Genomic DNA, 17,301 nt, shown 5'->3' with positions numbered 1-17,301 from the left:
TGGACACTTTTACGATTTGGAATAGAAAATCACTGTTCGTATAAATACGGCGTCGGGACATATGGCATAAAAGTTATAGTGCAATAAACAAACCAACCCGTTGACAGGTGGCCGCTAAAAACACGAATAGTATGTAACCGAGTCAAGGCGAGGCGGTTGGTGGGCCCACGCGTTAGCTTCGGGGTGTGTCCGAAGGAAGCATGCGCGTTAGCGACGGTGGGTATGCGCGTAAGCAAGAGTAATAAAAACAGGTGGGTTTTGGCAATGATTCGAGTTTCAATAGCACTTGTCATGGTTGCGTACTTGTAAACATAAAATACAGCTTCTGCACACTGTGCAAAAATACACCGCCGTGGTGGCCACTTAGCAGGTTAGATTTTTTACGTACGTTAGGTTGGTTATAGTTCGATAAAGTTCAGACACAATGTATCTCAACGCACCATTTCCACATTGCCTTTTCCCTCACTAAATCATAACAAGTGTAGCTCATCGCAAAATAATTCCTTTCGTCTCAACATGCAGTGCCACTTACAACATCAAAAATAACCAACAACAACAAACACAGCTTCTTAACTTCAAGTATTCCTCTCACCTGACTTTCACTCGTTCTTCATCAGAAACCAAAGTAAATTATTTAATTCACCTAGTAAATTTCGTAAAATTGATCCGGTGTTATAGCATTTAACCGAAAAATTCACAATGTATTACTGTAGAAATACACAAATATTAGTGCTGAAATCTAGTTAAGATTATGACCGTTGTTCTATTTCGAAATAACTAAATTGAAACGATACAGTTTTTAAGTTGCAAATTAAATCGTCACAATCGTTTTAATTCTGCAAATGACCTGACATCTATTAACGTCAAAGCAGCGCAGGTGGCTACACTTACTAGTAATTCAGCTGCTTAATAATTTAACGTGATGCACAGACTAACACGTTTCCATTACATAATTAAGATAGTGTGAAGTCTGTAAATCGACCACGTCTAGTACCTCAGAAATATTCTACTTGCACGCAAGTGTCCAACTTCTACGAAGTATTACGGATACAGCTCGCTCTCATACTAAATTTTAGCTGCATTGTCTTCGGTACAGAAGACCTGGTTTCGATTCTCAATGTTGTTTGGATTCCAGGTTAATTTGTAACTCCATACTTTGTATACTTCTAATGCCAGAAAGGAATGTTAAACCTCAAATAACCTTGTAAAATAATACAATAATAGAATATCTACATGGTACCTAAGATATTCAGCCCAATGAAGCGGGTGCTAAGTTAGGAAAGATGGCAACTTACTTGGTTCCTCGTACGTGGGGCCAAATAACATAAGTGACCGAGTTAGGTAAGTGGCCAATTTATCGTAATTCCAGTGATAGGCTACTAAATGAAGTAAATGACTAAGGTGACTGTAGTAAGTAAGGAAAATTTGCTAACTTAACAAGATTCCAAGGTATGTGAACAGATAAAGTAAGTGGCTGAGTTATGGAAGAGGCCAGCTTAACATAGTTCCAGAAATATGCTGCCTGATAAAGTAAGTGGCCAAGTTATTGAACAGGCCGAGATATACTGCCAGGTAAAGTAAGTAGCCAAGTTATGGAAGAGGCCAACTTAACATGGTACCACAGATAAAGTAGATGGTCAAGTTAATCTGATTTCACTGATATGATGTCGAATGAAGTACCGGTAGGTGGCCAAGGGAAGTAATTTCGGTATTAATTTGATTTGTACAGATGCGTTTTATTGTAATGGGTTTCTGATTCTAATTATCGGTGCAGTTGTGCTATGACAAAATACAGCAAAATAAATCTTACATTTTCTTCTGTATTTTTTCAGGTCAAAACGGATACTTTTGATCCCCTTGAGAATTTTGTGGATACGGTAGATAGTGAGTCTGAAGTAACGAATGCGGTGGAGGATAAGTTACAAGTTTCTGTACATCCTGTAGATGAAGAGAAGAAGTTGATACCGCTAGTGAATAGTGCTTATCAGATTTCGGAAATTGAACAACTGAATAATACGAAACAACCTAAGAAACTAAACAGAAAAGAAAGCGAAAAGCCTAAATCGGGAAAGAAGAAAGGTGCGAAACAACCTAATAAACTAAACAGAGAGAAAAATGAAAAATCTAAATCGAGAAGGAAAAGAGGTGAAAAAACTAAGTGCTCACAATCAAAATTGGTTAATAATATACGTAGTGATAACGAAATTTCGTGTTCAAATTCCAGTGGTAATAGTTTTAAGAAGGGAGAAAGTGGTTCAGAAAACGAAGTGAATTCAGATGAGAAAAGTGCAGGAGAAGAGGAAGAAAACTTCTCTCAAAGTGTGGAGAATAATGATCTCAATGTTGGTAGTGAAACAGGCACTAAACCTCTTGGCAAAAAAATGCAGGAGAGAAGTTTAGCAAGCTACTTTTCGATAAAGTGTCATGTGTGTGAACTAGTTTTAAGTACGTGGTCTTCACTGTCTTCACATTGTATGAGTGAACATAATGTTTCTGCACAAATAGAATGTGTATGTGGAAAGGTGCTGACTTGTCGAAGATCATTGGAGAGGCATAGACAGAGGCATAAAAACTCAACTAATTTTAGGTATTGATAATGGTAAAGGAAGGTATAAGAATATCTATTAAAACTCAAAGCATTGTCTGATAAGCTAATGTTGAAAAGATCGAAGCATAAGATAATATGTGTATAGAATAAAAAATGGCTGACTGACTCAATTTCTAGTGGTGGGCTCAAAAAAACCGTTCGAAAACTTTCAAAATCAGTTCTTTTTATAAAACTGGTTTTAGCTTTCTATCAAAATCTTTGTTAACTTGTAAGTGAATACTATAAGAACAACAACAAACTCCAGCTTGCCAAAAACCACACTAATTTCACCCAGAACTCTTTTGGAGAAGATAGTGAACGGTTGCGATTAAAACTAAACCGGTCTTTTCAGAAAACTTAAATTGTATATATACATAATATAATATTGAAAACAGGTTTTGCTCATCCTTAGTTTAAATACTGAAATAATGAAGCACGAGTAAGGCTGACAAATTAAGGTCGGTGCTACATAAACTATTTCACAAAATTCGAGTGCTTTTCCGAGAACTTCCTCGTAACTATATTGTTAGTGTACACGTCTTCGATGCGGGAAACCTAAGGTCGATTCTCAGTTGGAGCTCATCTGGTTCGGATCCCACTTTTAAGCTGTGAACCCGCTTAGCATAGTCGCTAACACTCTCACTTCTGTGCGAGCGCTGTCGGGTTCGATTCCCGGTGGGGTCACTCGGCCGAAAAAGTGTAAAAAGCTTTTCCAGACCAGCCATCCTGAATAAGGTTTTCTTCATTCACACCAGGCAAATGCCGGGCTGGTACCTAACATATATTCCCAAATCGCTTCCTTTCCTTTCCCCGGATAATGTGCTCACCGAGGGACGTCATCCCTCAAACGTAACGGGCTAACATGGCCATTGATGTTGAAAGCCCAGAAATCAAAATCCTGTTCTTCCTCTTCCCTTTTTAAAGCTGTAGGTCCACGTCTCATATAGTCTCGCTGCTGAAAGGGATGCTAAACTCAAATCATTCATTCATATTGATTCGAGTGCACTTCCGGTAGCCGGGGTCTTTGGCATGGTCCTGTAATCCCTCTTTCGTAAGGGCAAGATAGTGTGGTAGGAAGCAGTCTATAACTATGAGTGTTGATATTACACATTGATAGTCTGTGCATAAGATAACTGCATCAAACGGAAAGCCCAGTCATATTTCTGATGAGCCCACGTCGATAGACGATCTCGTCTTTTATACCCATGTAGACGCAAAATACTAAAACTTTTCCGCTATTCGTAAAGCTGGCTGCGTTGAAATTTACTTAAGTAGGATGAAGGGGAATCTTAAACCTGAAAAAAAAAAAAAAAAATCAGGATGGTGCCTATTTCTGCAGTATTAAAATATCGGCAGTAGCTGGCCATGAGGCCAATCAGTTTACAGTGCTTAACAAATTAATAGTAATAATAATAATAATAATAATAATAATAATAATAATAATAATAATACAGCATTGAGATAGAAAACGGGATTGAAAAACTATCCTTTATTAAAACTTACATGCCCAGATAAAAGAGAGCATAAATAAAAATTGGGATTGTTTTATTAAAAGTATTAAAGTACAAGACATACGAGCAAATACTTCAAGTTGCACCTCTTCCGTCAAGCTTGTTTGCGATCCATATGTTGCTTGGACATTCCACTCTGTTGAGGGGCCGCGGTGGCTCAATGGTACAGCGTTCACCTCTGGTGCATGGGATCTCTGGTTCGATCCCAGCTCGCGCCAGGTGCACTTTGCTGTGGACAAACACCGTTTGCGTGGGTTTTCTTGGAGTTCTCTCGTTTCCTCCCACTTAATTCATTCCACCATTTCATTCATTTCTCATAATCACAGTCTCCTTTAGCCTAGCTGGCATAATTGTGTAAAACTTAAAAGATTTAATTTTTTCCATTCTGTTGATTGAGTTAGTCACCCATTTTATTTTCCACACTTATCTCTCTCTGGAGGAGGTGACGAACATTAAATTAATCTTTAAAAGAATTCTGATTAGTGGGCCTATAAGTCGAAGTTTTCACGTGAGAGTTGTTGAAAAAGCTGGAAAGGAGCTGATATGCCGAATATTTCATGAATCCGGAGATATGCTCTGTCGGGTCAAAGGATTACATAGAAAGTCGCACGTGACAAATGCAGTGAGGTACAGATTGGAGAAGGACAGTTGCCATGTAATGGTAATCTCTACAGTTGGTTGCGCGTAATGGAGAATCCGCACATGAATTTCACAACTGCAGGAATCCCCCTTATAGCGGCGATCGCACCGCTCCCATCTCTATATATCATTGCATTTGAAGGGTGCGACTTTCTGTGTAATCCATTTACCTATCAGCAATATCTCTCTGCATTCATGAAGTATTCGTCATTCTACCAGCACCTTCACTGCTTTTACGATACCTCTCATGTGAAAACTTTGCCGATTTCGGCGCATGTTGATTAGACATTTTTTTTGCTTAATTTCATGTCGACTATTACCGTCTCCAGTTCGTTAGTGTATTATGTTACCACCCGTTAAATCGAACGTGATCTCCATAATACACGCGATCTTGAGACATTAAATAAGATTTAGACTTGCTTAATATTCATGCGAATTATGGATCCTGAGTTAATGGCTATGAAATTTGAAATTATTCAAGTTTTCGAAAAACAAAAATTAAAAATAAATAAATAAAAAAAAATAAAATAAAATCCTGGAATAATCAAAAAAATCATAAAAATTTGCTGAAATTAATGAAGAACAAACTTTCTACTGCAATCTGGTAAACTCATTTTATTTATGATTATGTTTTGTGTAACAAGGCGAATTACAAGGTTTTCATTTTTATATATATACCCAGGGCTCATAAAAAGCAAAAAGGCCAGTGATTTTTGTGCGGGGTTCACAACACTGATCAAGTTGAGCATGCCCAGCAGCATACCCTAATATTCTGTACTTGCAAGAGATATAGAATCATCCGAGTGGAGTTACGTATATGCGAGTAGCAGCAAGGTGAAATGGCTCCCGTAAAACAGGATTTCGCCAAGTCTGAAGTGAGTTCTGTTATACGATTTCTGAACGCCAAAGGATAGAATGCAGCAGACATCCATCGGCAATTGTGTATCATTTACAGACCGACAGTAATGACTGAAGTGAAGGTCACGCAATGGTGCAGAGAATTTCTCGGGAAGAGCGTTCAGTTGTTCATGACGATTAACGTAACGGAAGACCTAGTGTTCATACGGACGATCTGATCTAACGCGTCAACGAGATAGTGTGATCTATATGGCGTGTAACCAGCAGTTAAACAAGAATTCTGATCATGTTTGTAATGTTACCTATGATACCGATACTACGGGATCCAAGTTTCCCCAGACTAGTTAAATTTAATATCTGATGATGATCAAGATAAGATTTCATGCAATCTCAAAATGTATAAATACACAAAATATATACAAGGCCAGAGGAAACGTTTCACAGAGCATGTGAACTCGCTAACTTCCCTGAAAATGCATATGATATACGTGACAGTATTCAACATATTATCTATGTGATTGTGTTTTTCTTCCTTCGCTTCCATTCATCTGAAATCTTTAAAGAAATCGAATACTTCTTTACTCTAATCCTTGCAACCCGGTATCTTTGAGAAGGAAAATGGAATACACCCATTACCAAGATCGGATGAAACCAATTACGAGTTACACGTACTGGTGGAGGGAACTATCCTAGCGAGTGAGAGTAACCGGCATACCAAATATCGACACCGAAGCTTGAAGGCATACCAAATCTTCCTCTTTGAGAGAGACTTAACATATCATTATATTTAGGTATTTGTATCTAGGTTTTTATCCCATGTTGCATAGAAGATAAAATGGCGATTGCCATGGCAATGAGAAAGATGTAACGTAATTTCAATTTTGATCTATGTCTGTATTCTGAATTGCAATTGGTTCATTTAAGTTCCGGTGCACTACTGTTAAATCTTTCTAAAGAAGGAAAATGGAATACACCCATTACCAAGATCGGATGAAACCAATTACGAGTTACACGTACTGGTGGAGGGAACTATCCTAGCGAGTGAGAGTAACCGGCATACCAAATATCGACACCGAAGCTTGAAGGCATACCAAATCTTCCTCTTTGAGAGAGACTTCCCAACTCCACAAGATTCTAAATCCCTGGTATGGCTACAACCTTGCAGAAACCACTCAATCGTAATCCGGGAGCCTCCTGGTAATGGGGAAAGAACAAGCCACGGACTTGCTTTCTTCAGATTGTTGCTGAGGTACCGTGTGCACTACCAGAACCAATGACATGAGTAAACTGCCCATTCAGAATTTAGATGGACCTTTTCTCCTCAGTAGGATCTCTTCACATTTGGCCTTATCTTTATAACAAAGGCCAGCCAATGAAGAAGTTCATTGAACCCTTGAGCCTGAAGGGACATCCCTCCGATTCTGAACTAGCTATTGCAGCAATAGAACTAATGCTTTAGAAAAAGAACGAGGTATAGAGTTCAAAGTGGTATCTGAACCATTGTAGTGTGTTCGATTCTTCCCACCAGGAATCGAATACGGGATCGTGCACACCAAAATCACACACTCTAGCCGCTAGACTGATGAGAAATAGTGATGAAAATTTTCCGAAAAGTTTTGAAACGGAAAACTTTTAATTTTTTTCTAATGAAAAATGGTTTCATTCATTCGTACATCATTGTTGTATCTTAACGTTATTTGCAATAGAAATCCCATAAAAAAAAAAAAAAAAAAAAAAAAAAATAGTTACATAAAGTAAAAGAAAAATCTTACGATTCTTCATTTCTGGAAAATATTCGAAAAATTTAATTTACCTTTTTCATTTAGAATTCATTTTTGATAAGAGAAAATCAAAATATCGACATTTTATAAATTTCATACACATAATACGGTACAATATTTTCTCATAGCTTTATATAGCTTCTTGTTGTATAAATAAGTATTGCGCAAATAAAGTATCTATTGTAAGTTTTCATTACCCAACATTTCAAAGGTTAACTGAAGTAATTCATTAAAACAAATACTGAAAATTTTCAGGAAGTAAAAATCTATTCATTCAGAAAAGAAACTAGATTGTTACTACTACAATCAAATGTAAACTAATTATTTGCCGAGCAAAACTATATATTTTCATTAAAATTCAACACGTGTTACAGTTTCGGCAACCAACTCTTTAGCTTCATCAGACACTATGCGATACAGTATAACTGTACAATCGTATATACATACAATAGCTAAGATACTGTACAGTTATTCTGTATCACATAGTGTCTGATGAAGCCAAAGAGTTAGTTGGCGAAACTGTAACACGTGTTGAATTTTAACGAAAATATATAGTTTTGCTCAGCAAATAATTAGTTTATATTTAATTATAACAAAGCAAAGCTTCTACTTATGGAAAATACTACAATCAATATATATATATATATATATATATATATATAGACAAAGAGAGAAAAATAAAAATAAACATAAAAACTGGTCCAAATTAAGAAGTTTCCGGGAGAGCGTACCTTCCTCGGTACGCTTCTGCTTGTATAGCCATAAAGAAATATATAGTAACCATAGATAACATAAGTTTTATAAGTAACTTTTATCCAGTTTTTTCAGTAAAAAAAAATTTAGGTTGTATAAGTTACATTTTTCCTAATACTTTACGCACACAGAGAAATACCTTGTAAATATTTAATTACCAAGTATACAAAATAATAGAAGCATTATCCGCCTAATTTGCTTACGTTGTTTCAGATGTAACGAGTGCAAGAAGTGTTTTTATAATCGACCAGCTTTAGAATCACACGTTATCTCCCATTGGCCAAAGGAATTGTGGCCTTTCAAATGCGATGAATGCGGTAGGCGTTTCTATGACGAATGTTTGCTTCGACGCCATCTGAAGAATCATCGTCCAATTGAGGAACGGTACATTTTTGTCTGTGATATCTGCAATAAAAGGTAAGATAGCTGAGTTTCATTAATAATTTATTTTCAAAATGATACGAAAGGTTATTTTACTTAATAGACATCTGTAATTCTTGGATACATATCCTAGTTTTCAGTTCTTCCCTTGAGCTTTGATTACGGAGGTTAAAATGGAGGAAACCATAATAAAAATATCAGGGTAGTAATATGAATCGGTATCGAGTAGTGTGAAAAAACGCCTTGTCTAAGCAGCTGGTCACTCATCAAATAGTAGATTGACACACTATTTTTATAATAATAAGAAAGGTTATTTTACTTATAGATATCTGTAATTCCTGGATACACGTCTTAGTTTTTGGCTCTTTCCTGGAGCTTTGGTTACGGAAATTAAAATAGGTAAAGAATAATAAAGAACATGAGAAAAGTAAAAGGAATCGAGCAGTGCAGAAAAAGTACCTTATCGAAGCTGCTGATCACTAATCAAATAATTGACTAATACACTGTAACATGGCGAACTCAATTTGTATATTTTCGTTTATAATGGAAGGTAGCCAGCTCATATTAGTGTTTTTTTTTTATATATATATACTAATATTGTTTGCATTTCTCAATTATTACCCCTTAGCTAAATTTAACTTTGGATTCCATAAGCAAATAAACAAATTTTCGAAAACAAGTCTCTGTTTCACTTTTGGTCCCAAATAAAATTCTTGAATCATCAATATTGTGTTGATTGATTGATTGATTGATTGATTTTGAGTTTTACGTCCCGTTCAGCAGCGAGGCTATATGAGACGTGGACCTACTGATTAACGTGGAATTCGAACCACATGAGCTCCCGCCGGGAATCGAACCGGGTCTCCCACGCCAAAGGCGCGTACGCTAACCGCTTAGCCACGGAGGAGCTCGATCAGTATTGTGTTGTGTGTCCTTTAGATGTTTCGAGACTCCCGAAACCACTTATTCTGTTTTAGCGTCTCTAAGATATTCTTAAACCTGTATTTTGACGTTTCGTTTTGACATAGCTATAGTCCTTCCGGCAACTGCACTTTATCATTAACACCTGATTTTTCGCTGGGGTCGGTGTAGTAACTCTTCCATTGGATGATTTCTTTTTCAAAGTTTTCAAGAAGCTTCAACGCGATATGAAACCCACATTGTGTAAAGATTTTACTTAATGCAGTTTTACATCTAGGGTATAAAGATAGTTCGGACCCGGAACGATTAGGAGCAGTACCCTAGCATAAATGGTAACAATGAACCTGTCGATAATATATCTTTAAATGAAAATTCTGAACCTTGGTCTCAAGTGATTTCAAGAAATAAAAAACAAATATCTAAACCTGTGGTTATTGGATCGGAAAGTTCAGGCTTAAAAAGAAAGAACAGAGGAAACTTAATGTTGGTTGCGGCAGTAGTAATTCTGAGTTAGCATCTAAATCGAGGAGGAAAGCCTTATTTGTAATTACGTTTACTCCATCAGTTAGGACTGATAAGGTTGAAGTTATTGTCAAACAGTAGTGTTATGAGTATGGTGTATATCAAACTAAAACACCAAATATAACTTACTCCTCATTTAATGTTGAGGTGAATGAAACTTTTTTTTTTAGTAATTATTTCTGCTGCATGACCTAGTAGTATTCTTATAGGACTTTTTTGTGTGTGTGTGTGTGTGTGTGGCAAACTACGTAATCATTAGAAACTTACTGATAATACTGATTTTCATACTAAGCATGACTGATCTTAGGATAGAGTATCAAAACGTGCTACTACCCTATCTCTCTACGTTGACCCAAAATCTGATCACCAGGTAGTAGACGTTGTCAGTAAAAGAATAAAAGAGGAGATGATTTATACAAAGGGTCATATAAAAAGTCCCCACGATTTTTTGGTATATTTCTGAACAAAAAATTTCTTTATTAAAAATCAATTTTAATCAAGTACATATTAACCATTATTATCTATGACCTTTTACCATTTTTCGGGTAGCTTGATGATTCCATCGGTGTCGTCGAAAAACTTGGCCAAGTGATTTTCAGCGACGCTTCGGTCGGCCAATTTTTTACCATCAAGAGAGTTTTGCAGAGACCGAAACAAATGGTAGTCAGACGGTGAAAGATCCGGGCTATACAGTGGATGCATCAAAACTTCGCAACCGAGTTCCATCAGTTTGTTCCAAGTCATCAAAGATGTGTGTGGCCGCGCATTGTCATGATGGAACACAACTCAATGTCGGCAAACAAGGTTACGTTGACTGTTTGGTGGGATTGGAAGGGAATTGTTCATTATGAGTTCCTGCAACCTGACGAAACCATTCATTAGGTTTTGTACTGTGCATAACTCGACTATTTGAACGAAGCAATCCAGAAAAAGCGACCAGAATTGGCCAATAGAAAGGGAAAGGGAAAATGTACCAAAAAAACCGCGGAGACTTTTTATGTGATGTTTTATATATATATAATAGCTTTAAAATTCAGAAAGTTGCGAAAAATCAGAACAAAGTAGCTGATTCATGTAAACAACGAAGAAAGTAAACCAAGAAGAAAATATTTCTTATGAGAATAAGCAGACAGCTACTTTTTACGAGCTCTTACCTTAAGCCACCTAACTAAGTTACTATCATCTATTTATCATCATCTATTTACAACTATATCTATTTACGGCTAATAAGTTGAACACTGTTGTGGATCTCTTCCAAACTACATTTTCTATTGTATGTCAACAAATTATTTAAAAAAAAAAAAAATCTCTAACTCTTCAATTTCTTACAATCGGATATTACACACATGCTTTTATGTTGTTTTCTTACATATTTGTACTTTTCTCTTTACTGAAATGTATGTTTATGCTTTCTGTCTTCTTAGTGTACTATTTTATCGTAATTTATATATTTTTTTTTACGCACTGCCAATGTTTATATTTCTAGTATATTTTATTAATGTTTATTGATGGTATGCTTGTAATCTGTATTTTACTTATTATATAAGTTATGGTTGCTTATGACCAAATTTTTTAATATATATTTTTATAACATTTTGTTTATGACCAATCAGTAACTTTTTATATATTATTATTATTATTATTAATCAAATAAAAAAAGTGTCTTTTTATCGTAGATGTTTGACTAGAAACGCGCTCCAGGTACACAAAAGCCAAGTTCATTTTAACGAGAAGCCATTTGTGTGTGAGGTGTGTGGCCGAGCCTTTGCCCAGAAAGGAGCAATGAAGGAGCATATGGCCACTCACAGTGAGGAGAAACCTTTTGTTTGCATCCAGTGTAATAAAAGGTAGGTATGTATTGATCAAGTACTGTACAAGAATTGATCAAATGGAAGTAAGTGAGTATTTAATGTTAGTCGTCAGTAAAAGTTGGTATGAAAAATTCAGAAGGAAAAATATTTAGTATATACGTCTGCGTATAAAGAGAAATGATTTTCTCCCAAGTTTGAGTATACTGTACTCAATGGGCTTATAGACTGAAGTTTTGAGAAAATAAATTATAAGTGGAGACTGTATCAATTAAAAGCATTTGCCGTGAACTTGAGGGCAGCAGTACGCCGTGCTGGAAAATAACTTTTGTAGGGGCAATGATAGGTAAAGTCCATTACATAGTTCCGCAGTTCGATTTCTCGTCTGAAACGTAATCTCTTAAAGCGTTGCTAAAAGGGACAAACAAAAGGAAGTCGAGGGAACATAACTAATTACCAGGTGGATGTTCCAATACTTATACTTAACAGCATGGTGGTTTCATATGGTTGGACGGGGAGAACCGGTATCATAGCACATTGTTCGCTGTGTGTGAAATTTTGAAGTCAAAATGTCATGGAGTCTTCACGGATTCACTAACAAGTTGTTGAAACTCCAAGTGCACGGTAATACAACTGACACAGCCCACTATTATATTTGCTGCTTACTGATCATGTATTGAAAAATGTACATGTCCATGTGAATTTCTGTAGTCGCCTCCTGAGATTTTAATACATGTAAACTGTTCTTACTTGAATCGTATTTTACAGATTTCACCATCTTGTTATTTGACCAATTCTTGTAATAAAACTCATTTTCGAATAATTGATTATTACTGATTATTTGCGAACTTCTATATTCCACTCATTGCTGATTACCTCCTATTACAAAACCTATTTTGTGGTAAATATAGCATGAACTTTAGGATTTAGATTTCTGGGCTGTCGGCATCTGTGGCCATTTAGCCTGTCACGTATACGGGATGATGTCCCTCGGCGAGCACACTATCCGGGGAATTGGAAGGAAGAAAGGATTAAGGAAGCGGCCTGGGATATATCAGTGAGGTACTACCCCGGCATTTGCCTGGTGTGATTGAGAAAACTCAGGAAAACCTCATTCATTATGGCTGGCCTGAAAAACTTTTTACACATTTTCGACCGAGTGCCCCCACCGTGAATCAAACCTGGGACCGCTCGTACCGAAGGCGAGAGCGTTAGCGTATATATAGCATAATTTCTTACGTCTATCTTATAATTTTATTTAATTGAAAACACCACTACTTCGTTCGTGAAAATGTTGAGTAAAATAGTAAATAAAAATAGTTGATCTTGTATTCGTACAGAAAGTAAATCTTAAATAATTTCAGTAGTTTCTGTTACTTTCATCAGTAACTTCGTGAACTCGTACACTAAATTCATTGTAAATCTTCTCATCTAATAATGATCCCATTAGAGAAAAACATCGGTACTTGGAAATCTTTTGCAAAAGCAATTCCGAAATACTAGAAGACTGTGAAATTGAGTGCACTTCTCCTGTGAAAATATTTACGTAGCGATTAAAACAGAGTAGTAAGTTGCCTGTGAATGAGAACACTGCGTAAAACCAGAAAAAAAAAAAAAAAAAAAAATGTTAATACATTCACACTGCAACACAACGTCATCTTGAAATGTAAATCGTAACTTTCAAATACTTACACTAAGTTTGTGACTGACCTTTGCGTGGAAAATTCAGTGAAATCGTTGAATGATCATAGATTCAGATGTTGTGTAAGTTAAAGGAATATTATTCACAAAAATGTGACGATAACGATTTATAACCGCAAGTTATACTTCTTTTGCAGAAATCTCATATGTGTGGGTACAACAAATGACTAGCGATTACCGTTCCAACTACAACTATAATTTATAAGCTGCTATTTATGTATGAATTAAACTGTTCACATTGTACTTCCTGAAATTGCATAAAGAACTTTCCCTTATTCTATATATACACGTTTGAATATACTGTAACGGAACCGATTGGCATCGGTTATCGGCTCGGCCGTGCATGACCTTAGATAGCGAAAGAGGAAGCTTCAACATCTCATTAGTTACATACCCTTTCATTTAGTCGAGAACTTATCTAGGTACATTACATAAGCGTATTTAACTCGATTAATATATAATAAAAGTCTGCAGAAACTTCCCGTTCCTGCCCACGTGCCGTCAAAATAACAACGACCACTTTTCTATAAGTCATCATTTTCGTGATCCCATTCCAAATTTTCTCCGCTGTCAGCATACCTTGATACTTTCTCATTACCAGAAAAGACCTCTGGGAGGAACGATCTACGTCATACCGTCGTGACGTCCACAGAATCATGTCTTCATTAAATACAAAGTTCAAGGGGTCTTTTGAGTTGTCTTTCGTCAAGTGATCATTTGTCTTATGGCTGTTGTTATTTGCCCCTGGGTGATGGTGACCGTCACCTGACTTTCTACTTGTGATTCTGGATGAGAATCGCCCGATTTCTGTGGTAGAGAGCCCAATGCCGAGCCAGCCGTCCGAGAGCCAGAAATCTTGGGAACTCGGCCGTTGGTCAATGGAGAGCACGACCGTCAGAAGTTGAGCTGGACGAGGAGAGATCGAGTTCTCGCTCTGCTACACTTGTATCTTGATTTTGCGTCATAGTTTTGAGACGATTCCTGACGTCTGCGTACTGGTTCCTGAGCAGGTGGAGCGACTCTGTGGCTGGCAATTAACAGACAATCCTTTTAATCATTCCCTTTCACCTAATCATTTAATTTGTTTAGTCTCCAATTTTCTACATGTCCTCTGAACTTCACTGTTGAGTTTTATTTCTTATTACGTGGTAGATTTACACCGTACCCTCTTTACACGCACATCATTATGAGTTTACACTTTACCTTCTCTTTTAGCTACATCTTCAATTAGAATAGAGAACTAGTTCTCTATCTTCCTCTTAACTTTCATGGGATTGTTTTATCCTCGTATAGAAAATAGTCCTATATGCTGTAGATGTTGGTCTCACAACTTTAACCTAGTCCTAAAATAGCTCTAAATGGAGGAGAAACGCTACAACCTCACTCGGTAAAGTAGTTCTTTTAGAACCTGATCACATCAATTCTTTCTTGTCTCTTGGTTGCTTTCTTGGAAGTGTAGTGGAGACTGTCTCATCCCCTACGTTTCCTTTTTTCCTAAATTGTTAGCAGATAGTTAACCATAAGTTTATGTGAAGTAGTGGTATTTTGTTATTTATTTATTTTATTTATTTTATTTATTTATTTATTTATTTATTTATTTTTTGTATTTGTCAAGTAGGTATTGTTTTGTTTATTTGTTGAGTTCGTGCCTGTGTACTCTGTAGGTTTAGAATGGATAATGACATGTCTCTTCTATAAAGGTAACCAAGAAAGTTCTCTCTCTTTTTGTGGAGGTCTGTGTTCAATTGGTACTCACACCGTGAGTTGAATAAGGTCAATTGTTGGTGTGAGTATATCCAAAAAACCTGATTGTGCAGTTCAGTTACGCCGTAAACTTGCGTAAGGACAGAGTGAACATGGGATCTCTACAGCGTGTATGCTGTACGAGTTCAAACTGGAGTCAAACACCGCTGCAGCGGGACGGAAAATATGCCAGACCAGACCTTTGGTGAGTGTGTCGTGACTACGCGGACAGTGCAGCGGTGGTTTAACAAGTTCAAGGACGGTGACGAAAGACTTGAAGACGCACCACGTGCCGGAAGACCAACACAAGTACAAAATAAAGATCTTCAGGCAGCAATTTGAGGTGAACAGTGACCAGACCTGTGAGGAACTAGGACTGCAATTCAGTGTGAGTGGAGAAGCCATTCGGCAACACCTCCATCAACTTGGGAAGCACTACAAGTTAGGCCTATGGCCCCCATATGATTTGACTCCGGGCCAGAAGGCAACTCGAGGAGACACCTGTGTTTCTTTGCTGTCTCGTCTGAGGAAGGAGCCATTTCTGAACAGGGTATTGACATGTGATGAGAAGTGGGTCCTGTACGAAACTCCACGGCGCTGGCATAATCGGTTAGCATCCCATGAACTGGTTCCAAAACAGCCAAAACTAGCACTGCATCAGAAGAAGGTCCTGCTGTGTCTTTGGTGGATTGCTCGCGGCATCGTGCATCGGAAACTGCTGCCAGCTGGTCAGAGCATCAATACTACTGTGTACTGTCAGCAGTTGAGCTGTGTTTAAGATAAACTCAAAACTCTGGAGCCAGCACTTCTGAATCGCAAAGGGGTCCTCCTGTTACAGGACAACGCTAAGCCCCACGTGGCTAGGATGTCTCGGTACACCATTCTACGACTCGGATGGGAAAGACTTGCATCCGCCATACTTCCCGGACATTGCACCGCCCGATTATCACCTGATCACCTGTTCCATTCCTTGGACAATCACCTTAGAGGACGACAGTTCAAATCCCTAGTAGAGGTGCAAAATGCATTTGATACATTCTTCACTTCACGGCCCACCAAGTTCTACCGCGATGGAATCCATGGCCTTCCAGAACGTTGGCAGAAGGTCGTCGATGCTGATGGGATTTTTTTGACCTTCCAGATGGATGTTCCATAGGTGCCATATGGATGTTCAAAGGTGGGGGGTAAAAAAGGACTTCTTTGTTTACCTTTATACATTAGTCACCATGACGTAAATTGTCGAGCATGATAGCGGCCAAGCGACAAGTGTTATTGTGGGTCACTATCTTTACAACATTTGATCTTACGTACACGCCTTTGGCGTGGGAGACCTGAATTCAATTCCCAGTGGGACCTCATGGTTCGAATCCCACATTAAACTGTAGGTTCATGTCTCATATAGCCTCGCTGCTGAACGGGAAGCTAAACTCGCAAATCAAATTAAATCAACATTTGATTTCAGTTCCTACACTTTCAAGGCTACTTCACCAGTGACCGCTATTTTCAGGCAATTCCGGATGTCATGTTTCAGTAGAATATATGCGGCTGGATGTATAAAAAATACGCAGAGCGTATTCGGAAAGATTTAAATCTTTAGTCGGTCAGTGGCGTTTCTACCATAAGGCGACCATAGGTGCCCGCCTGGCGAAAGAAACAAATTGATAATTGAAATTTATTATCTCTTGGTTACCTTTATAGATATCCTAAGTTTGTATCGAGTGAGATCCTTTGCCTCCTCTGATCCTCGATTAGGAGGTTTGATTCCCGGCCAAGGAAGTTTATGGTGGATAACACCGTGTCCGTGGCTTTTCACGGGGTCCTTCCGTTTCCTCCCACGTTATCATTTCACCAACTTTTCCATCATTATTAATTTGCTTTAATCATCCACCTCTGTTACCCTAAAGGGCATAATCGTTAAAACTAAAAGAAAGATTTCGATTAGGAGGACTCAAGCCACCTTTAGAACGCAACTTAAGAAACAAATAGAAGGGGCGGACCACTTTTCAAAGTCCATTTACAAGCAAAGGAATTCTCTTATCTTTCTTAATACAGTTTATTCCTCGACCTTCGCTTCTCGCTTATCTCCCTCTGCCAGC

At 37.6% G+C, this 17,301-nt stretch overlaps 1 protein-coding gene across 6 annotated transcripts in view; it reads left to right on the top strand.

Moving 5' to 3' along the window:
• Positions 1–17,301, top strand: part of LOC145684035 (uncharacterized) — a 56,102-nt gene that overhangs the window by 17,890 nt on the left and 20,911 nt on the right. For all 6 annotated transcript variants that reach the window (XR_014131230.1, XM_081755857.1, XM_081755855.1 and 3 more), the window contains 3 exons: positions 1,833–2,587; positions 8,343–8,546; positions 11,630–11,800. Coding sequence is in view for 5 of the 6 variants with exons in the window: in XM_081755857.1 (XP_081611983.1) it covers positions 1,833–2,587; positions 8,343–8,546; positions 11,630–11,800 (1,130 nt within the window). In the remaining variant the exon portion in view is untranslated. The remainder of the gene's footprint in view (positions 1–1,832; positions 2,588–8,342; positions 8,547–11,629; positions 11,801–17,301) is intronic.

Source organism: Thermobia domestica, chromosome 4 (genome assembly GCF_964235325.1).
Source record: "Thermobia domestica chromosome 4, izTheDome1.hap1.1, whole genome shotgun sequence".
Taxonomy (NCBI): Eukaryota; Metazoa; Arthropoda; class Insecta; order Zygentoma; family Lepismatidae; genus Thermobia; species Thermobia domestica.
Note: the sequence above shows the minus strand (reverse complement) of the source record. Positions and strands in the feature narration are given on the sequence as shown.